The following is a 24,515-nucleotide window of genomic DNA, read 5'->3' as shown; positions in this document are numbered from 1 at the left end:
TGTGACAGTGAGACCTTGTGGCTGGTAGGTTGGTGGTGTAGCTTGCAGAATTTCAGTTTGGTAATGATTTTTCTTTTTTAGAAACAAGTATAGTACCTTTTGATTCCAGGAGAGCCAGCCAGCAGGGAGGAAGCTTCTAGTTGTGTTTTTATTTGATTTTTCTATGTCCTATAACCAAAATGTATGGTGCTTTAGCAGTAGGGTCTTATCATCTGGTTCCTGTGGGCAACCAACACCAGTGGGAAGAGACTTGTTCAATAAGAACCTTTTACTTCAAATGATCCAGTTTGAGATTATGTCTCTTCAAGTCTCTGAAAGTCTCTCACTTTTTTTTTTTTATCTAATGTGCCTTAGAATTAGATTCAGGTTAGTACATCTTTGGCAGAAATATCACAGAAGTGACAGCTTCTCTTTGTTGCTTCCTGTCCAGTGGCATATGTATGGTTTTATCTTATTCCTGATGCCGTTTACTTTGGTCAGTGATTACAGTGGTATGCCCCCAGATTCTCCATTATTAATGAGTTCCTTGTGAATAGAGATTGTAAAATTCCGCCACTTTATCAGATTTTTCTGTCCATTCATTTTATGGACATAAGGTTTTCTGTTTTATTTGGTGGCTTCTAATATTAGAGACTTCTATATTAGACTATGTAGTGATGTATTTTTCAGTTGTTTTAGTTTTTGTTCTCTATAATTTCCTCTTTTGTAACTAATGTCTTACGATGTTGTCCCAGACAGCTACAGATTCCTCAGCTCAAATGATTGTCTCGGCATAGACCCTTGAACTCCTAGGAATCCTTCTGTCTTGGTCAAGGCTAGAATTATGGGTGTGAGCTACCATGCCTATCTTAAAATTAACTTAAATTTGTGCTAGTGTTAATAATAAGAAACAATTGGGTGGCTAAATATTTTAATTAGCTGTGTCTTAAGTATTAATTAATACTTAAGTATTAGTATATACTTAAATACTTAAATATACTTAGTATATACTTAAAATGTTTTTATGAATTACAAAATGTTTTATTTTGGTATTTATTTACTTTACTTTTCAGTAATGTTGAGATTAAATCTTTTTTTTTTTCAGTACTTAAGTGAGATTATGCGTTTACTTAGGGAATCCTGCTTAGGTAGTGTACTTTTAAAAAGTTTGTTAAAGTAAGGAAAAAAATAATTTTTCTGGTAGCATTTTTCATGATGTTCTGTGACATTTAACATGTCTGGTATGCATTTAACATATTGTCTGATGGAGTACAATCTTCCCTGTCTCTCCCCCTATCTTTTTTCTTAGCAAGAGACACCTTTTGAAAGACTTTTCTTGAAGCCGTGGGCCAATGGAGTGTTTTTGGGAATTTCAAAGCATCCCTCTGATCATGAATTTATCTCAGGAATGCTGTGCCAGAAATCAGAACTCTCCTCATATCTTAAGAATTATCAACTCCCAAGCAATAGCTGGGAAGTTTAGGGTAACAGCTGCATGAGTGAGCCCTGCTGAAAGGCTGCCAGGCTCAGTTTCTGTAAAAGGGAAGGTGTTTGTGTTCATTCCCATGCCAAGATTCCTGCTCTTATCTAATTGGAAGATTCTTGCTGGCGATTAATGGGTGCCAGGGATTTATCTTGATAAAGTTCAAGGGCTGGTCTGTGTTTTCAGCTGAATCCTTTGGGACTAAAGTACTCAGCTAATTTTTTTTTAACCATATTAAATAAAATAGCATTGTGAAGGTTTGTGGTATTTTCAACTGATGTGATTTTAAAATGGGAATTCTAAAACTTGTCTGGAAGAGATTATTGCTCTTTATTTGTGCTTGTTACTAATTAATTGAAAGAACCTCCAAAGTCCCTAACTTAGGAAAACGACAGCAAAACAAGTATTTTCACTTGCTATGTGTTGTACTATAAAAAGTACTTAAAAATCTGTACAATTAAGATAATTACTTGCCTCATAAACATTAAGACAGATTTTGAGTTTATTTTTTGAGTAGAAACCTAAGACCCAGGACATACTCGGAGGTAGCGTTTGTGCTTAGTCTGTGCCAGACCATGAGTTTAACACCTAGCTCAAGAGTCGGGGATGGAAGAATAAAAAACCAAGCCTACTTGATAGAAGTTTATTCTCAAGTGAGATCTATAGATGTTGCATCTTGTCTTTTTCAAAGAGAATACAGAACTATTTTGTTTTTGTATAGCTAATTCCCACTAAAGAATGGTAAGTTTAAATTTTTAGGTTATCTTTTCAAAATGTAGACTCTGCTTTCCTAGTTTAGATTCATGCTTACAGGATGAACATAATGGGCTAAAATTTTGCATAGTTATAAAATTAAAATAAACTATATATATACATATACATTATTTATTGCATTGTAATTAGAGTGTGTGATTTTGAATTTTATTTTGATACAGTCCAGAGCCTTAGTAGTATTGTGTCACTTCTCAGAAGTGATTTGAATTGGATATGGATTCAGAAATTATTAACTTTATTTTTTGTATGTGCTAATTCATAGAATAAACAGCAGGGCTGGAAACGTGATCACCAAGGTGGTTTTCCCAGGGCCGTCTGATCCCTTGCACTCCAGATGTGCTGGCTCTTGACAGTTTTCTAAAGGTGGAAAACTTAACTGATGGGGAACTGGCTTCATTCTCTCCCCTATTAAAATTGAAAAAGAAAATAAAACCTCATTTTCTATTTGTTACCAGATATATTTTTGTAATTTAACAGTATATGCATAATTTCTTACCTTGGAAACCTTTATTTTTGTTCTGTAGAGATGATTATAATCTAGATAGATACATTTAAGTGTTAACATGAATATGATGTTGGAGAACTTGGTGAGCGTACTGAAAACCGTTTAATTTATGCTTTATGTGATGAGTTGTATGGCATGGGAAGTATAGCTTAGCAGAACTTGAGAAACAGTTTGTCGTGAGGCCCTGGCTGACACCAGAGAATCTGAGCTGTGGTCCCTGCCTTTGGTTTACTTTGACGAGTTTCTTCACCTTTCAGAACTTGTCTCAAATCTTCAAAAGATGTGCTACAAAGCTGTTTGCTGTACATGTCTGTAGTCTTAGGACAAGATGGGAGGAGTAGTAGTTGGAATTCAGGGCTCTGGCGTGGGCTACCTTTCATATTTCCTCCCCTAATTATTTATTAAATGAAATCAATGTATACTTTAAGATTATTTTTCAAACTGAACTATACATTTTTGAGAATATGTGGAAAGCTGTGGGCAGTAAATATTTACTGAATTGAAGAAAAGAATATGCTGTTTTCACTATGGAAAGTATTATTAACAGTATGCTAAATGTTTAAAAACCAAATCAAGGTTTTATTGTGTTCTAATTAACCATGGCCATGTAAGAATTGTGCATGTTAAGGAACAAGTATGAAGTGTAGTATTTGATGAGCTTTGACCCGTTTGTGTGCTTGTGTTACACAGAATATCAGCTAGGATTCCCCTGTTCACCCAACCCGCAAAGCAATTGCTATTTTAACTTTGTACAAAACCATTTATTAGTTTGCCTGTTCCAGAACCTTTTTAAAAAATGAAATAAAAATATGCTTTTGAACATAGGCTTCCTTAATTTAGCATACCTTTGAGATTCATCCGTGTCGATAAGTTTATTAGCAGTCTATCATATTGTTGTATAATAGTATCCGACTATATAAGTTCTCACCATTTAAAAGTTTATTTTTTGTGAATGAAGGACATTTGTGCAGTTGCCAGTCTTCAACCACTTTAATGCATCTGCAATCATAATTGTATGATGACATACTTAAATGTTCTTGAGCAAAGATCTGAGGTACAGTTGTTGGGTCATAGGATAGATTTATGTTTAAGATTTCATTTATAGAGAAGAGTTTTTTCACTGCTGTGCGTCGAACACTGGCACTCAGGCCTGTTAGACAGTGCAGTGCCACTGCCTGTCCACAGTTTCACTAGGCTGTGTTATTCTCCCGTCGGGAAAGATGTTGCTTGCATGAAACAGATTGTGATGGTTCTTTTGTGAGCAAATGGAAAGTAAATTATTCATACTAATTATTTTTCTACCTAATTGTTAGAGCATAGATTTTCTTCTTACATATTGGTATATACATTTTATAAATATAAATATTTAGAATTGTTTTCTGAGAGTTCCCCAGCACATATGTATGGGTACACACACACACACACACACACACACACACACACACACACACAGAGGTCATATCCACTTTCCTTTAAGTCACTGATCTTCAGCTGATATAAGCTACTGTGATTTAAGCACACCATTTTGGGACTGGGGGCTCAGGTGGCTGTTGCTTCTATTTTTTAGTATATAGTTAACATTGGCAGTCACCCTTATAATGATGTGACACCAGCTACCCCCAAGTACATTGAATAAGCCTTGCCTAGCACAAGATAACTTGATTTAATTGGCAACAGTGTTTGCCCTCAGATGATAGTCACTGAAGTAAAACAGAACCTATTTCACTTTGCTCCTCTTCTTTTTTTAAAATTAACAATAGAAATGTATTTTTTAAATAATAGAACTGTGTTCTTTAGAAAGTATGAATACATTTATTAGGATAAAGTACCTAAGTAATTTTGTTTAAAAGTCAAATCTTTTAAAGCTATTAAGGGAACACTTTGAGCTTACAGTGCTGTCAGCAGAAGATGTGGTTACATAGACTGAGTGTTGAAGACTCTAAGCTCACGGTTAACGCGGGGTAATTAAAGTAAGAGCTGCTGTGGGAGCACACTGTACATCAGCTGTCCTCTTACCTCATTAACTGGGGTTTGCATGTTTATGGAGCTAACTTCAATTAAAAATGCCTTTTAAGTTATGGCTAACAAGGTCTTTTAGTTACTCTTTTAGTGTAAAGTATTGCACTTTAATTGAAATTGGTCTATCATAAATACATGTGTTTGAATAATACATAATATGAACAACTGGTTCTTTAGCACCTTTTATGTTTACAACAATTGTTTTCTTTGCGATATAATCAGAAACTGTCATAGTTTATGAGCTATATATGTACCAATTGCTTGTATAGGTATTGTTTTATCTTTTAAGATACTTATGGTTTTATGATTTCAAATCAGCAGTGCTTTAAAGTTCTTCTTGAAACAAACTGAGTTTTCTGCATCAGTTCTGACATTTTTTAAAAAAAGCTAATTACTTCTCATCTTAAATTCCAAAATTTTTTCCCTACAAAATTATCTTTGGTTACATTTACTAGAAAATTCAAGATGATCTTAAATTTAAAAAAGTCCTATGTTATAAAAATGTTGATAAAAATGGATTATTTTCATCGGGCATTGTCCTAGTTTTAAAAACAACGAGGCTGGTGAGAAAGCTTGCACGTGGACCTAGGTGTGATCTTTACACAGCTGTATGTGTGGAAGAGAGAGCAGAGAGGTGGTTGGAGAGATGGGTCAGAGATTGAGAGCCCTGGATGCTCTTCCATTGATTCCCACCACCCCCATAGTCGTTCACAGGTTCTAGGGAATCCAGTGCCCACTTCTGGACCCTGTGAACACCAGCTACACATATAGTACAAAGACATGTGCAGGCAGACCACCACCCATGCACATTAAAGACAAACAAGCAAACAAACACACCTGGATGTGATGAACTCTTAATAAACCCAGGTCTGTGGAGAAAGATTCTAGTGGACCTTGGGGTTCCCCAGTCAGCCAGCCTCGCCTGCCCCACAGTCTGCCTCTTGAGAGACTCTTTGTCAGAAACAAGGTGGTTGGCTCCTGAGGAACAGCATCCAAGCTCGTACTCCCTCTTCCTCCCTCTTCCTCCCTCTTCCTCCCTCTTCCTCCCTCCTTTCCTCTCTCCTTTGCTCTCCACTCCTCCCTCCTCTAAAAGAGAAGAAGACTCACAAGTATGGACAGCAGCGAAGAAGCTTTAAGTTGTATGAGTATTTTAAAGACTATGTCAGAAATAAGAAAGGGAATGAAATCTTTATTTTGAAGTGTGTATAATATAAGTAATTTATATTTTAAAATCTTTATTACAGAAGTGTCATCATTGCAACAAAGAAATCAGCAGTCTTACCTTCCACCCTTACTACAAACCCACCCACCAATGCTGCTGTCAGTGTGGTTTCCTGTGTAGATTCCACTCAGGTCTCAGATGTGGGAGGAGAGTCACCAGGTGAGTTAGGCATCAATGATATCAACAAAATTTTTAGATCCTATTTTGACAAACCTTAGAATTTTCTGATAAAATTTGAAGTTCATAGTGTGCTTTAGAAACCTTTGTGCTTTTGTGTTTTGATGCTGATTGTTTATTAATATTCTAAAAAATATCTGAGTAAAATTAAAAAGTAAATTCAGGACTGGAGATTCAATTCAGTTGGTAGAGTACTTGCTTAGCTCTGGGTTCAATCCCTAGGGCTGCATGACCTGGGGGTACACATACCTAACAGCCTAGCACCCGGAAGATAGGGACAGATGATCAGAAATTCAAGGTCATCTTTGGCTATATAGTGATTAAAGACCCGCTGCAGCTATATGAGACCTGTTATTGATTGATTGTTAAACGCATATGTACTATATACTACTTTGTTTATTTTTCTGAATTAGAACCTAGGAAAATATGTTTTCCTCAAGTAGTGTGTCATTCTTATACTAGCCACAGTGGTGCACATTTTTTTTTTACAGTTATTTTACTTTGTCTAGCTTTCCTTTCACATTTCTTTGTACTATGAAAGCATATTAACTAACGAATATCGGATCTTAAATCCATCTATGGTAGATGAAGGTTAGAGATAAAATATGTAAGTAAAACTTGAAGGATGCAGTGTTAAAATAGTCAAGTAGTATGCCGGGGAGATTACTTAGGTGGCCATGTGCTGCTGTGCTTGCAGAAGGACCTCAGTGTAAAAGGCTTGCCTACAATTCTGTCAGTCGGAGGCAGGGACAGAAAGGTTCATGGGGTTTTCTTGCCAGCTAATTTTGCTGAATTAGTGAGCTTCAGGCTTGGTGAAAAGGTTTTCAGTCTGAAAAGTATAGTGGAAAGCAATAAAGGTAGACACGACATCGACCTCAGACCTCCACATTCACTAACATGGGCACAGACGAACCTTCAAACACACTGCTGGACAAGAAATGTAATGAAGGTAGGGAAAGGGAACATACTTATATTGGTTATACTGTTCTCGAGGTTGTGCTGTTTCATAACATAGTAACCAGGGGCTAGAACCTCCACAGGACGCATACTGTGACCTGTGACTCTAGGATGAGGTTATTGTAAAACATGAAAACAATCCTGAAGGAATCCTTGCTGATTAAAACATCTTTTTTTTTTTTTGTTTGGCAAACTAGTCAATCTTGGAGAGTTTTGAGAATTTTTGCTGTTGTTACTAAACCAGTTAGCCAGCCCCTGCCTCCATACTGGGTTTTGTGTTACGTGCTCACAGAGTAAATGCAGTTTCTTCTTTCATCATCTTGGTTTCTTTGTTCTGTTTTGTTTTATTTTGAGACTGGGTTTCATGTGACCTAGGCTGGCGTTGAGCTCACAGTGTAGCCAAGGATGGACTGAAACTTGTTATTCTTTTTTCTCCACATCCCAGTGGTGGAATTTGCCACCGTGCTTGGTTGTGCTGGAGGGTTGTGCACAGGGTTCTGTGCGAGACCAGCACAGTATCTGCGTATCTACATTTCCAGCCCTACTTTTTACTTTTATTTTTCTTTTCTTATCAAAATTTTCTTTTACAGTTTGAAATGCAACTACTTCTTGGAAAATGCTACAGTGTGTTAAAGAAAATTGATACTTTACCATTCAATTGTAACCATGTTAAGCATACAGTTTCTGTGTGGGTAAAAGTAAGAGAGCACACTGCAGAGTTACTTGATTAATTCCGTGAGTTGTAGTACTGGACCTCATGTGGCCTAAGCTGGCCTTGAATGGAATGTATAGCAAAGAATATCCCCAACTCCCGGCTTCACATCTGCTGTGCTTGAGAGCTCTGGTACCATTACAAATTTGATTTTTCTTTTAGAATTTATTTTTAGTGTCATTTTGTTTTTCCTTTTGAGTTGAGAACTGAACCACTGAGCTAGCTCCCCAACCCATATCAACTACTTTAAGAGTTCATGAGGAGTAAACATTTTATTTTCATATATAGAAAACAATAAGTATTAAGTTAAAAATTTCACCTGGAAAGACAAAGTTGCTGTAATAGTATTGCATTGTGTGGCTTAGGCTTTTATTTTTATCAAAGAAATTTAAGCATCACTACACTTTAGTTTTTAGACTAGTTTCAAATTTGTAGAAGAAAGTAGAAAGAACATGGTTGCCTTGTATGTACCCCTATAGCACTCTCTTCCTAGAAAAAAAATTAGTGATCTTGGTTTAAGTGTACAAATATGTGCAACTTTATCCATATTCAAAGTGTTGTGTTTTTTTGTTGATTAACTTTTTGTGCTGGTGCATATATGTAATCCCAGAATTTTTAGGGTGGGGCACATTAGTAAGTCAGACATTCAAGGTTATTCTTGGCTGCATTGTGAGTTTGAGAACAACCTGAGTTATAGGAGACCCTTTCAAAACAAACAAAAACAAAAACAAAACAAAACAAACATAGTTGGAAAAAATAGGCAGGGGAGATGGTAACTAGTCCTTGCAGTTCATGCCATGGTCTCTAGGTGTGACTTCCTTGTCATAAAGTCCTGAATACTGGGGAGCAGACCAGATCTTCATCTCACTTTCTGGTCATCTTTGGGGAGGGGGATCCGAGGTGTCCACTAGGCTGTGTCAAACGCCTCATAAAAATCTCTGCTGTGCTATTATTTCTTCTGTGATCTTGAAAATAGCATCATTTGATATAAGTGTGAAAACAAGTCATATTATAATTAATGAAAGCTCATATGAGAGAGTGCAAATGGCGCTGAAATAACTAAGAACTGTTCCTCAGGTGTCTGGACTGTTTGCTACATTAGACTTGATCATCATGCTGTAGGACAAGTTTTCTGATGATGGACTGAAAGGTTATGCTCTTGGTGATAGTAGTACCAATGTTTAATGCTAAATTAGGAATTTTGGCTTTCTTATTTTTACTTCATTGAGGAAAAGCTTTTGCTTGTTCGTTCCTATTGGTATCAAATTAGAGAAATTGAACCTAACTTAGTGGGTCTAATTCTATCAATACTTGTCTGCTTCCATACCCCTTGGATAGGAGGGTTGCCTAGCACAATGGCCTTACATAGAAATATTTAAGGAAAAACATTGATTTATCAAAAGTCTTTACTAAAGTGTGATATGTTTGAAAAAGTACATTGTAACACATGTTTGTTGGCTGCTGAAAAGAGAGTATATTTGTTTGAATTCTTGTATCTAAAACCAGAAAATTACCATCAAGTGCTTATTTTTCTTTTACAGGAAGCAGATCACCTAATGCAAACTTGCCCTCAGTCCCAGCGGTTGGCTCTGGCCCACAGGACCCCGTTGCACACATGAGGTCTTTAAGCTGCTCACTCGGGTACTGAAATTTGAGGTTTTTAAGACCCACCCTTTCTTCTCTCTTCCCCCAAATACTTTAGAAAATATTTTTATTTCAAAATATTTTTGTTGTAAAATGTTTATGAGAAACGTCTACTTGTAATAAAAATGCTACATGTATGACAAATATTTTAATGAGCTCATGGTGAATATTTCAAATAATTCTGAGTTGTAAGGAATCTATTGTTTCTTTTCTTTTAATGTGATAAAGTGATGATATCTGTTCAATTATGACCACATTTTTAATGTATCTTCATATATTTTTACTTTTGCTTACAATTTTAATTTAGAATGTATGTTTTAAAATTTAAATTTGAAATTTATAGACTTATTTTCAACCGTTAAACCCTATGTTGTCTCAGAATTCTTGGTTTATCTTACCATAACTGTCGAATCTCTGTCTCCCCAGGGCAGAGAAGTACTTTTGTGACAGGTGTATATTTGTGGGATCACACAGGCTTACTAGGTTCTGTGAGGCACAGGGAGATAACTGTGTGTGTTTGTGTGTGTGTGGCTTGTGGAGAGTGGAATCCTTTAGGGCTGTCTAGTAACTTCAGGAGGAGCTGCGCTGTTGGACTGTTGTGAGCCGAGAGAAAACACTGGCTGCTGACTTGTTGGCTGTATAAAGCCCTGCGTACTTGTCAGTTTCCTGAAGTGCAGCATTGCTGCTAATGCTGTAAACTCATTAAAAGTATATGATAAATTATATGTGAACATACATGTACTCTCATGCAAGCTTAATATGTTAATCGAGATGGATATTAATATATAGTCTGTTTTTTTTTAATGAGGTCACAGATCATATTAGAAAGAAATTGTTATCACTTCTATAAAAAAATATTCTCTGGTGAAAGAGGACATTTTAGGTGGAAAGCTAAGTAGGAACAGTAAGGTGTCTTTTGTTCCTCTTTGCTTTTCCCGTGGCTTTCCATTGCTGTGGAGTTAGATTTCCCTGTCATGCTCTCTCTGTTAGCATCACCGAGAGGCTGGAGCACGCGCTGGAGAAGGCGGCTCCTCTGCTGCGAGAGATCTTTGTGGATTTTGCGCCTTTCCTTTCTCGGACTCTTCTGGGTAGTCACGGACAAGAACTGCTTATAGAAGGAACAAGTAGGTGGCTTTCCTTTATTCTGTTCTTATTGCTTTACATTACACAGCTATCTGCTTGCAATGGAAAGATCTGCATCTTCTTAAATATTTTCTCCATTGGCGAGGCCTGCAGGCGTCTGTGACTTTTGAAGACTTTATCACAAATCTGTTATATTTTAATATTTTAGTTTTGCTTTTTCTTAGTTTTTTAACCAGCAATTTGGATGAAGTATAAAAGTATTAGGCCAAAGGAATAGTGTTTGTTTTCTAGTTATAGGGGTTGAACTCGGGAATCTTGTACATGCTATGCAAGTATTTTACCACTGAGTTTCAATTTTAGATCAATTAGTACAATTTTTACTACAATCAAATTAACCATGGGGTAGAGAGTGAGAGTGGTGTAACAGTGTTTTACTTGAATTTAAGATCCAGAGAAGCTGGGTGTGGTGGTGCACACCTTTAATCCCAGTATTTGGGAGGCAGATGCAGGAGGATCTCTGAATTCAGGCCAGGCTGGTCTACAGGAGTGAATTCCAGGACAGCAGGGCTGTTTTACAGAGAAACTGTGTCTCAACCCCACCCCCATCCATAGTAACAGCCATATCTTGCCACATATTAATAATGTGGATTGCATTTTTATTTTCTGCTCAAGTAACAGTGGTATTGTAAATTTCCCTGCTCAAATCATACTTAGGTGACTAGGTCGACTTTAGGTAGGGTGCTTTGTAGTTGTCTCACTAAGTAGCAATGGAAGACTGCTGGGGAGACTGGTTACTGTGTTACTTATGGAATGGATCCAGGATCGTCCGTCCGTCCGTCCGTCCGTCCTTCCTTCCTTCCTTCCTTCCTTCCTTCCTTCCTTCCTTCCTTCCTTCCTTCCTTCCTTCCTTCCCTCCCTCCCTCCCTCCCTCCCTCCCTCCTTCCTTCCCTCCCTCCTTTTTTCCCTTCCTCTCTCTTTTCCTCCCTCCCTCCTTTCTTCCTTTCCTTGGCACATTCCTTTTCTCCTTTCCTCCCTCTCTCCCTTCTTTCTTCTTTCCTTCTTTTTGGCGTGAGGCATTATGTAGGAAATTCCTTGAAATATTAGAGAAGATGACTCAATTCGGTGATTTCCTCAGGCAACAGGAATCAATTCAACAGAAAACAGCTTTTTAAACAACTGACTCTATTTAAGAACTTAAGTCTGGTAGCAGTGGGACTACCAGTAGAAGTGGGAATTCTAGCAGCTGGGAAGTGGAAGCCCCCAAATGGGGAGTTTTAGTCCTGGCCTGGGCTACATGAGAAACTATCTCAAAACAACTAAGTTAATAGGTTAACTTAAAAATATCAGCTGCTATCCCTGAACTAGAGACTGTAAAAGTCAAACTTGAGAACTTTTATGATAATCAGAATTAATATTTTTGTCTGAATATGATTGTGTTATAATTACTGAGTTTTGTTTGTTTGCGGGCAAGATTGATAGTGTAAGGTAAGAACTGATAATTTATTAAAGCCCAAGTATCTTGGTAAGAAATCCCCATTTCTTCTTCAGTGTCCCAAATATTAATTTACATTTAATGATGCGTGATTTCATTTCCAGAGTTCAAAAATAGTAATGAATTCATTTGAAAAGACATTTGTAATTTTAGAAGTGCTTCATTTATGTTTTATGCATCAATAATTTATTTAATAATAGACTACTTGATGTAATTCTAAAGGATACTTATTTATTGAAGTAATATAATTTGAAAATAATTGATTTAAAAATGTTTGTAAATTGAATTGCAAAACTTTTCAAAGCCTAATTTTTGTTTCATATATCAAATAATTATTTTTAAATTAGTATGTCCGCTTACGAACTTTCATCTTTACTCACAATTTTGTTTTGGTGTTTGTAGCATGAATATCCTTTAAGCAGGAAGTTAGTGTGAGCAGTCCAGTACCAGGTCTGTGATGTCTCCCTCTCTACTCCTGTAAGCAGGCAGTTAGTGTGAGCAGTCCAGTACCAGGTCTGTGGTGTCTCCCTCTCTACTCCTGTAAGCAGGCAGTGTGATCTGTCCAGTACCAGGTCTGTGGTGTCTCCCTCTCTACTCCTGTAAGCAGGCAGTGTGATCTGTCCAGTACCAGGTCTGTGGTGTCTCCCTCTCTACTCCTGTAAGCAGGCAGGCAGTGTGAGCAGTCCAGTACCAGGTCTGTGGTGTCTCCCTCTCTACTCCTGTAAGCAGGCAGTGTGATCTGTCCAGTACCAGGTCTGTGGTGTCTCCTTCTCTATTCCTGTAAGCAGGCAGTTAGTGTGAGTTGTCCAGTACCAGGTCTGTGGTGTCTCCCTCTCTACTCCTCTACTTTTACTACTCTGCAAAGCCACGTTAATTGTTCAAGTAAAAGTGAGCTTTCACTATCATTATTTTTTATCAACACTCAACTGTTCAGTGTATGTTTTCTTTATTATGTTTATATTGAATATGAAGATTATATGTATTATGCCATTCTGAAATAAGACTGAAAACAAACAAATGCATATACATGCAATTTTCTGAATAAGTATTGAAATACCTATATGTATGGTAGATCAAAGAACATTGTATAAACCTTTCTAATTTTGGATGCCTGAAGTCCTTCTATCACTATTGTTCATTATACATATGAACAGATGTGAAAAGGTCCAGACTAGAATCCAGAGATGGTAATTCTGGTTCGGAGGTAATTAATTAATTAACGAATCCAATGAGGATTAACTACCTAACTGTGAATGGTTCAGAATTGATGCACTATGAGATATTATTTTTTTGTTAATTTTCCTTTATTTTTGAGATCATAATTAGATCACTTTTTCCTTATTTTCCTACCTCCAAATCTTCCCATATGACCCTCATTACTTTCTTTCAAATTTATAGCCTCTTTTTTCATTAAATATTGTATATTTCTAAATATAACCTGCTTCGCCTGTATAATATTTTTATTTATATTTTAAGGACTAATCAATTGGTCTTGTGTAACCAATTGGTTTGCTTTTCCCTGGAGACTTTTTCTCTCTAAGCAAGTGGACTAGGCTTTGAAACTGGGCTTGTATCTAACTGGGTTACATTTTAAGATGTAACTAGGTTTCAGACAACAGTTACTCAGGCCAGGCAAGAGAGACTGTAGCTCTGTCCTTTCTCTCCTGCTTGGCAGTATTGGACTGAGGTTTTTTTAAATCCATCTTAGCAGTGCAAACCCATGCGTTAGTTAATGACCTGCTTGCCTAGTGCACACAGCACAGAAGTGCTCTTAGCTAACTTATGTGCACTGCCAGCATCACCCGTCACTTCTAGCTCTGGGAAAAATGGTTCTCACTTCTTAAACAGAAAATGAAAGGTATTTGTAAAGCTTCAAATTGTCCACCTGCACCACTGTTCAACTGAGGGGTTATTATTTAAAAAGAAGAAAAACTACAGAATACAAAGAGAAGAGGTAGAGAATCGGTCCTCTACATGTGGAAGAGCTTTAATGGAGTAAAAAAAGGTAGTCCTATTTTAGGGCTTTTAAATGTCACAAGGAGTTGTTTAATACAGAATTAACAGTTATAAGTTTTTGATCATTATAATCTTATTGGGTTATTCAGTTCTCATAATTATTGGAATTACCTTCTAAATATATTAGCTATAGCAAATTCTTTGAACTGCTCTTTGATTATATTGGGGATTTAAACTAAATAACTCTTTAGATGGTCATTAATGATAAAAAGTTCCTTTCTAAGAACATTTTTAGTTAATCTAAAACAAAACATAGAAAGGAAAATGTAAATAATTAGTTTATAGGAAATGAGGAATACATAACAGACAATGGCTTGCATTTCTGTTAAGGTTTAGTGTGAGGTCGGAGGTCAAGGTACTAATAAGAGTGTTTGGGATGTCTGCTGCCATGAAACAAGATGGAAACTTGATTGATAGCTAGAGGGTTGAAGGGAGAGAGTGTGGTGGAGAAAGCAAAGGTCAGGGAGTCATTTCCCTTCTCTGCATGCATAATGACCAGCTTTCCCAAACAAAACGTAGATGATTGCGATCAGTATGGCATATGTTGCATTTCTTTGAGTATTGTGAGATGTTACTATCAAAGAAGTCATAGGAAGTGTGTGGGTATTTTGAAAGTTAAAGTAGTTTACAGAACTGGTAGTTTTGGTACTTGTTTTAAGGTAACTACAAAGTACAGGTCTAGTTCTTAACACATTAATATTTTCGTTTAAATCGAATTTGGACAAAAATAACATAAAAGCTGATCTCTGCCTTTTCTTTTTTAATTTTGTGTTTTTTGAATAACCTTCTCTTTTCAATAGGTCTGGTTTGCATGAAGTCCAGTAGTTCAGTTGTGGAGCTGGTTATGCTGCTGTGCTCTCAGGTGGGTACAAACAAGGTTAAAGGTCAGAGTGAAATCCATCCTCATGCACGTTCGTCGCCAATGAAGTCATTCTTGCAGCACCAGGTTTTTGTGGCAAAGTTTTGTATGCTGTGTTAAAATAAGTTAAATTTCTGTCTTAAAATGATTTCTTATATATGGTATTGATGATTTTTGAAACATGAGCTGAGAGAGAATTTAGATAAATGAGAAAAGATAGTTTTTAGAATTATACTAAAATGCTTGAATTAGTTGATCTTGAAATGACTGTCTTTTCTCTGTTCTAGAAATAGCTTTATTTATGTACTTTGTGGATTGCCACTCTGATTCCCCTGGGATCCATGGGTTTGCCTCCCTTTTGTGCAGGGTTATAAAATGAGTAATAAATAATTTTGAATCCTTGTCATTGCTAATTATTTTTGACATACACAGTAGACTTGGGAAAATTCAGCGAAGATGTAGCAACCATCATCGTAAAGATGTACAAAACAAGTTTTTCAGAGCAAGATTGATTCCAGTGTATAGAAACCTTGTGTTTAGCTTTAATAATTTTTAAAATTAAAAATGATATATCCTGTGATGTTTTGTTTTCTGTTTTTCAAATAAACAAATGAATGTTTGTTTTTATTGAGTTCTTTTGTAGTCTTTTTAAAGTGGTATCTTGCTGGTAGTAAATTCCTCTACTTAAAACTTTAAAATAGCCTTTTTTAATAGGAAGGGTATTGCTTTAGAGGTCAAGGGTTTTGACCCATTTCAACACCTTTGACCTGCATTTACAACTCTCATGGTTTACTTGCCTAAAGAATAAGGATAATACAAAATTAATGTTTTTTTTGCATCGATTTATTCATTTTAGTGCCTATGTTGCCAAATTTATTTAGACTGTGCTGATGGACATTTCATGAATACAAATTAAAGAATCATAGAAGGTGTGAAAAATCAATACTCTTTGTTATCAATAAAGTGCAATAAGAATAATTACTAGTAGAGATTATAGCTAATGGAATTTTATAATGACCTTTTAAAGAGCAGTTACATTTCTTAAGAGGCTTATTAGTCTTAGATTTTGTGAGTATTCTGTTTTTATAGTTTAACCATTTTCTTTAGAATGCTCTTTCTCAAAAGCTTACTTGGTAAAGTGTGTCATTAGACCATCTGATTTTAATGATCGATTGTTTATTTCTTGGATGGAAGCCACGACATACAGTTTTATACCTGCTCGAAGGTACCTCTCCTTTAGTTCTCCCAGTTTCTTCCTAAGACTGTGGTTCTATTGTGTATAGCGATGTAGTTGGTTCATATGTAAATTTTGATAACGAAGTTTCACCTTTCAGTTTAGGATTGAATTTGGTTTGGTATATGAAAGCTACTTCAAATGTAGCACATTATGTGTTTGGATGTCAGCCGCTGCAGAGATAAAGAATGACACTTGATAACACCTATTTGTCACGAATGTCACAGTATTACTTAACGCTTATCTGATCAAATGGCATATGGAGATCACGTAGAAGAGTAAGTTTTGAAAATCAGAAATTCTCAAGGCTTATGTTTGCATAACACACATTGTTGGGTATTTGAAGTCCTCAGCACTTTTTTTTTATGAGTTCTTCAAAAGTCCCATGACATCTCTACAAGATGTAACACAGTGTGAAAAATGATGTGGAAAATGAAGCTAGAATTAGCTCCAGATGTATACAGATTGTTCCAGGGTGATAATTACATTTTTCACTTTGAATTTTCCTAATTCAAAGAGGTCAACTTGGTAATCACAAAAGTGATTTATTTTGTTAAGAAGTGAACTGTCTTTTTCTACATGAAAGCTGAGGAGATATGAAATTAAATTTTGAGAGGACATTTTGCAGATACTGGGTGGGGATGTCTTGAGTTTGATTGATAATTTTTTTTTAGTGTGAGATAGGGTGGGAAGTAAAATGCTACCATCTTGCTAAATTTTTAATTAATTTTTTAAGAGGAGATGGAGAGCATTGAGTGCTAAAGATCAAAAGATCAGGTCAAAAACTCCTTTTTCATCACATAAATAATGGGATATGCTTATGAGCTTAACATCTGCAAATTTGATTTAGAACTTTACAAATTAGTGGTGTTAATTTCACGGCAGTCTGCTATATTCTGATTATTTTTCTTGAGCTCATTCACAACTTATTTTCTTTTCGAATTTTTAAAGACAAGGTGCTTAACCATACTTTATTACAAAATATATTTATAGTCTCAGTTTAAGTAGTAAGATCTGATCATATGTGACTTGCTGTCAGTAGACAACATGAATCACTGTATAGTCTTTAAAGCTCTGACCAACATGACATTTTTCCTCTTTCCTTGTGAATAGTTGATTAAGCATCATTCTATAGTTTATCCTATTTAAAACATCTAGACTATTTTAGTAGGGTTAAATAACTCTCTTAATATCCAATATTTTGCTTTTGAGTAAAGTTAGTTAAATTAATTCAACACTTGAATACCATATAAAATAACTTATAGGTAAGCTCTAAACACTGATCTTTTTAATTAATTTTTTTTTTAGTGCTCAGGAACAAATCTTGGTTAGGCCTTACCCATATTAGCAAGGGCTCTGCTACTGAGCCACATCCTCAGATCAAATCGCTTTACTGAAAATATAACTGTATTCAGTCTTTAGAGAAGTACATATTTCTAGACAGACACAAAAAGTTGAAAAATTTTCAGCTATATTTGAAACTCAGTTTGTCTGAAAAAATATAATGTACTAATGGCCCCTTTTGTTGTGTTTGTGGATAAACCAGTTAAGAATGAGCTTAAAGAAAATATCAAATAAGTATTTGAAGTAATATTACTTCAGTGCTATATAAAGTGCTTGTATCTTGCTCATTTGACATTAATATCATTTTTGAAAGAACTGACATTGCATTCAAGGCCACTTTATAAAAGTGTTGTGTTGCTCATCCTAATTCAGTCTGACATGCATTCCAATAACACTACCTCCCTTCTCGGGCTTAAAGCTGAATTTATGACTGTGCATTGTGAAGTGCATCATTTAAAAATGGTTTCAACCCAAAACATCTAATAAATAAATAATGTGTATGGCTACTCAGTAGTAGACTTTCTAGACTAGAAATCATTCCATCGGATGCTCCACAGTCCACTATCGGAGGGGCCTGTCAGATAAATCTTGTGGAAGTGGCACTCATGTCCTGTAAATCACATATTATTGTCTGAGCCTTCTGCCAGGTCATCTATTCTTTTCCCATTGATCAGAAATGCATACAGTATATAGAAAAACTAGCAGCACCATGTAGTCTGGCTTGGCATTCTGTCTGAGTTATTAATTAGCAGAAAAAGTTTACTTAAATGTTCATCCTGATTAAAAAAATATTTAAATCGACATTATGGATAGTTTTGGAAATCTTTTCTTCATATGAAGGTAATGATAATGTTTGGTGTTTTGTTTTGTTTTGTTTTTCACTTGAGGTTTTTGTGTCTTAGAATTGCTACTTAACAACTGCTAATAGTAACATAGCAATCAATATCGTTATAGTTTTTAAATGTTATTTTATGTTCATTTTTTGGTTTGACTATTAGCAGAATGTTACTTTTCTTTCTGTAGTTTTCCTTTTGTCTAGTAAGTTCTGCTTTTCTAGTTTGAATTGATCTCAGTGGAATCTATGATACTAATGTTCTTGTCCTTGCCCTTGTAGTGCACACACATTCCCTTTCGTTATCATGATGGGTATCTTAAGAGTAGGCAAGTCACACTAACTAGTAAATAACAGAAAAGTTTGCCCATTGTTTTGTGATTTAGTTTTTAGAGAGGTGGGGCTTGAATGTCCTTTACTGTCATCTTGAAATTCTTAAAGTTCCCCAAATGTGCCATCATTTTTCTGTCTTGGCACATGATTTTTGCTCCTTAAGTAGCTCCTCTTATAAATGATAACTGTTGTTCTGGTTGTTTTGAGATGGTCACTCTAAGTAGCTCAGGCTGTTCCGGTGGTACTTTCTGTCTTAACAAGTGAACTTCAGACATGTCAACCTCCTGTCTCAATCTCTTGACAGTTCAGATTACCAGTGCGCACTGTGAAGCCTGCTTTATGCCGTGCTAAGGATTGTTTAGTGTATGTTTAGGGCTTTCATGCAAATGCTTTACAGATTGAGCTATGGGTCCAGCCTCAAGTCAACTACCTGCCTCCCCCAAATGAATTTTTATTGTAATCATAATTCTTTGATTCTGCTCAGGTGTTAGTATGAAGTCTAGAAGATAGGATCAGAACAGCATATATTAATAGGAAATTTTATATATATATACATATATTACACAATTATATTATTATATATTATAAATATTTATATATTATTATATATTATATAGCTATATAATATACAATATATTACATAATTACATATAACACGCATATATTGTTTTTATTCAATTATGCATTTAAACTTAGGTGTATATTTATTTATAAAAGCCTTAAAGGCCTAAAAACAATAATCTGTGATGTTTTGCAGAAAAATTTCATTAAATGTTTGTTAAATAAGTAAGGAATATTATTACCAAAAACTTTATTTTTTTAAAATTTGGTTTCTTGAAAAAGGGGGCTGTGGATTGAAGTAGGGGCTATCTGTATCTCTTAGTCCAACCTGAATCTTGTTATCCTCCTGCCTCAGCCTCAAATTCTGGAATTGCCTGCATGCTGTACCATGGGTGCAGTGACATAACCAGTGACTGCTGTGATTGCACAGGAGCCGATTTTCTTCCCAGTCACAAACTTAGTATGTGTTTATTATGTTATAATACCCTTTAAATGTGTTTGCTTTTTCTTTAAATTAAGATAAAAATGAATCCAAATTCCATTAGCTTTTACTCATTGTCAATTTTTGGCTTGGCTGCCTCCGGTATTTGGTGCACAAATGAAGTGCAAAGGTTGAGGTTCCATTGATAAATCTGCAAGCTGTTTTAGTCCTTATACTATATTACAGCTTTTGTCCCTTTTTTTCTTGTTGTACGTACTATGATAACCGCTAGATCACATTTACTAGATAGTGGCTGAATAGATTAGTATGCATGCCTATTTAGGTAAGGTGTCCTCATTTATATTAATTCTTGTGTTTTGCAGTCATTGGAAAGTTTTTCTCTAACAAGCAGAGTCCATCTTCAAAATTATCTTATTCTAATTCTACTGTAATGTGAAAGACTAATTTGAATTCTGAATTCTTGCTCTACTTTGAAGGAAGGACATGATATATTTTGAGCACATATTAACTTAGTGAGAAAGAGGTGATGACTTTCTCTTTTATATTTTTGTTTTTTGATCTCTGGTCTCACTGTGTTAGCCCAAGCTGGTCTAGAGCTAGTAATCTTGCTCTAGTTTCAAAGTGTTGGAATTACAGGTTCCTGACTCTATGCTAGCTCCTAATGACCTCTTTTGAGGAAATTTTTTGCAGACTCCTTCCCTGCCTGCCTGCCTGCCTGCCTCCCTCCCTCCTTCTTTTCTTCCTTCCTCTCTTATTTTCTTCTTCTTCTTCTTCTTCTTCTTCTTCTTCTTCTTCTTCTTCTTCTTCTTCTTCTTCTTCTTCTTCTTCTTCTTCTTCTTCTCTCTCTCTCTCTCTCTCTCTCTCTCTCTCTCCCTCTCTCTGAACTACTAATCTTACTTTTAAGCCACTTCATTGGCCTAAGCCTAACATTCATTTTATGTATCACACCTGATAGAGAATGTGAGAAATAGTGAATCTCAGGTTCTTGAAAAATGACATGCTTATATAAATCAATTACTATATTGATGATTTAATTGGAAAGAAATAAATATTTTTCTTCTCCTTGCTCAAAGCTGTTTGCATAACAACAGATTTAGAAGATGTACTAAATGTTGAAATATTCTTTCACATACTCTAAATATTCAGTTTCCTTTGTAACCAACCTTTTTTTTTAAAAGCAAGGTAAATAGTACTTTGGGGGGGCAATTTATTTCTTTAAGAGTGGTTTATATCTACCATAGTTCAACCAGGATTAATATAGTTTTATATTTCTACATTTTTATGATCTTATTCCTTCCCTTTTTGCTGTTTTTCTACATCTTCTATAGAATATACTTTTTAGAAAATTAGTGGATATATAAATGGGCTGTTTCTGAGTTCTTGTTATTGTCAGTACCTACAATCTTTTGATGGCTAATGAAATGAGAATCAAAAGCATAGTTCGTGCCATTAATATGGGGAGGAAAAAATTTCCAGTATCATCATCCAGCTCTACCATAAAGCAACTGTGTACACTTGTAAGTGGAACACGCAGTAAGTGAAAGAATAGATGTTCTCTTTGAAGCATCCAGAGCTAATTTAAATTTCGTGCAGTGTAAACAGTTGACCTTAGAAAATGGCAGAAAAGACCTTTCCAGTATAGATAGGAAGTTGCTAAGAGCCATGGAGTGTAGTTGAATTGATCATAAAAATCTTAGAATTGCTAACAATTAAAACAGAGACATAATCTTGTTAACTATTTCATGCTTGATAACCAGGTAATGTTTTGAATTGCTCCAGAACTTTATAAAAAAAAACCCTTCATTTGAAGGTGGGAACATATATCTTCATACAACAGCTAGCACATACAAAAATCAAAGTAAATCAAGTGTAAAGTAACATTTTGCAAGAACAAAATGTGTCTAAAAATGTTTAAATCAAATGTTAGGTCAGTGAGCATACACTGAACAGTGCTCTTTATTAATGTTTTGATGTAGAGTCTCCTTTGATATTAATTAAAGTGCTTTTTTTTTACAGCCAAAGAAAAACATAATTTCATTTATCATACTGGGCTTAATTTGAAATACAGGCATCCCGTTGATTCACCAGCACACTAGGTTTTAGAAAACATAACTTTGAAAGGTACATTTTGTGGAATGGGCAGTACACCCTGTGGCTTGGCCGTCTAGTCAGAAGGATGAGACCATGCTGACTATGTAACGACATCTTTGAACATTATTCTCAAGGGTGGTAAATGCAAAACAAAGTAATATCAACTGGCACTTAATTCTGCAAGTTCCCTGCTGATTGGGGTATTCAGTGAAATGGAACTCTTCCTGACAGGAAGTCAGCTTGTGAGGATGGAGACATTTGAAAATAAAGTGTGTTTTAATTTGATTCCCTGCTGTTTTACAACTCCTCTTTTAAATTTTGGATTAAGAAGAGAGGAAAAGGGAGGAACACAAATGGGAATAGCCAGAGTATGGCATTTCTCTTTGAATTTAATGTGACTGGGAGTGCAGGTCAGTGTCTCTGCTTCTTCATTTTTACTGGCTGGTGCTCACCTTCCACTTCCAGCTTTAAATGTGTCTGCTCGTGGTGTTAAGGAAAGTTAGCTTAACACTAGTTTTAAATCTCCTTGGCTTGATGTCAAATCCTTTGATGACTTTTTAAAGGCTCAGCTACATTCAACTATAACATTTTCTTTAAATGAAAGTATACGTATGGTACACTAATGAATTTCAGTCAGAGTAGTTAGTTAAATTTGACCTTACCAGTTTTTTATGATTCAGGGTCACATTGCTTCTCTTTAAAGCATTTGCACTGCTTGACTTCGGTGGCTGTTGCGTTAAGATTGTTATGTAGTATATTGTATTACCCTCAAGACAGGTACTACAGGTACGCATTCTACCTATTGTATCTTTATGGTGCCTACTTTTTGGTTATACCACTATTTTATGACATGAAAGTTTAGAAGTTGCAAACAATGCTTACTAAATATGAAGCCTGAACAATCACTTCAGTCCTAAATGAAGCCATAATCAGAGACCTGAACTAGGTATTTGCTTTTTTTGGTAGCAAAAAATCCTCAATTTTATGCAGGGATAGTATTGAGATTATTGTTGTTTCCATTTTGAGTTATGCAAGAGAAAAAGAAAAATGACTTTTACCATTTTTTGAAAAATATTGAGGGTAGAAAATGCCACAGTGACTGATTTTGAATGTTTATAGACATTTTTATCCTGTTGATGACTAGCATATTTTCTAACCTTGAGTGAATCAATTTTTTTATATTCCAAAGACTTTATTTCTTATTGAGTGCTATGAATGTACTAAGATCTTGTTAATTAATGTTAATAAAAATATACAGAACTGCTCATGAATCAAAGTAGCCACAATTTAAAGTTATTAATGTTGACTTGTGTTTTCAGCACACAGGGTCTTCTCCTTTTATTAGTATTTTTTCAGTGCCTCTGTTTTTCCTTTTGGGAATTTAATTTTTGTCTTATATCTTTATTTCACAAAGTAAAATAACACTATTTCTTCTTCTCTGAGATTATCTTAATTTTTATATGTCCTATCTAACCTGTTCCATCTTGAAACATAGAATGTTAACTCTCTATGAATTTCTCATAGTTCAGCAATTTTTGCCTTCCTTTCCATGTAGATAACATTTATGGGTCACATTGTCTTTCTTCCATAGACACTGTGGTGATTCCGTCACTTCCTCTTCTTATCATAATGATATCTCTTCCTAGGAAAGTCTGTATGGCACGCCAAATGTGAAAGTATTGATGTGTGTTAAGAATCTGATTTTTGCATGTTTCCTTTGTAATCTTTATTCTTTCTCTTTCATATCACAAATTTTTTAACTTAATTCATGCTTCATTTTTTCAAAACTTTTAAAAAACTTTCTGAATATATCATTATCTTCACAAATTTGTATAACCTGATGATATGCAACTTGAAATTTTGTTGGAGAAAGTTCTCTTAAGAATCAGATTCTGGCTTCAAAAGTTATGCTAAATACACAAGGTGATATAGTTGTTCATTACTTGATCTTATCACTTCAACTATACAGATTTATCAAAACAGAACATTGCACATTTAAATACATACAATTTCTGTCATGCATGACTTGAGCATCATGTTGAGACAGAAGAACCTTCAGATGTAAGAGCATCAGATTTTCAGGTTACGTATATTGCTATTTAAGTTATGTTGTAGGTGGAAGAATGGCTTACATCATGGTGTCTATTCAAAGCATGTATTTGGAATTCAGTGCTGTACTGGTATCAGCTGGCATATTAAGAATATTGATATTTGAAGATTACTGAATCATTTTGGACTGAAAGTCTTCCTTCTTTTCACAACCAAAGTCATTAAATGTATATACTTGGCCAGTCATTATGGCTCAACATCTATGAGAAATTATTACTTGTATGTTTCTTCTATAGTATATGTTTAAGTATCTGAGACCAGAGTTTTATGGGTCCATGTAGTATGATGTTCAGACAATTTTAGTTCTGAAGCCATATCATTCCACAGCATAAACATAAATCTTACTTTCTCATGATTAATGCCAACCAAATGTATGCATTTTTCCAATTATTGTTTATTTGAAGTTAAACTCGAGCACTGAATTAAAATCTCATTTTATATTAACCTTGACTTTTTTCCAATGAATTACATAGTATCTGTTTATGTGGATAGTGTGCAGCATAGAAGACTCCAAATGGTTAAACAGCAGGAAACTTTTCTGCTTTTAGTTAAAAGCTGCTGTTTTCTGCACAGCCTTATTTACCACATGTTTAATTCTTAATGCTGTGTGCTGTGGGACTGTGCATGTGCTCTGTGGGACAGAGTGC

The 24,515-nt window shown here is 35.3% G+C and overlaps 1 protein-coding gene across 5 annotated transcripts in view; it reads left to right on the top strand.

Moving 5' to 3' along the window:
- Positions 1-24,515, top strand: part of Lrba (LPS responsive beige-like anchor protein) — a 504,118-nt gene that overhangs the window by 109,528 nt on the left and 370,075 nt on the right. For 3 of the 5 annotated variants that reach the window (XM_048424832.3, XM_048424833.3, XM_048424831.3), the window contains exons 31-34: positions 6,005-6,141; positions 9,370-9,469; positions 10,463-10,596; positions 14,864-14,925. In XM_048424832.3, coding sequence (XP_048280789.1) covers positions 6,005-6,141; positions 9,370-9,469; positions 10,463-10,596; positions 14,864-14,925 — 433 coding nt within the window. The remainder of the gene's footprint in view (positions 1-6,004; positions 6,142-9,369; positions 9,470-10,462; positions 10,597-14,863; positions 14,926-24,515) is intronic. The other 2 variants (XM_048424835.3, XM_048424834.3) reach the window with 1 other exon arrangement.

Source organism: Myodes glareolus, chromosome 20, assembly GCF_982192425.1.
Source record: "Myodes glareolus chromosome 20, mMyoGla1.1, whole genome shotgun sequence".
Classification (NCBI taxonomy): domain Eukaryota; kingdom Metazoa; phylum Chordata; class Mammalia; order Rodentia; family Cricetidae; genus Myodes; species Myodes glareolus.
The sequence above is the reverse complement of the archived record's forward strand: the minus strand, read 5'-3'. Positions and strand labels throughout refer to the sequence as shown.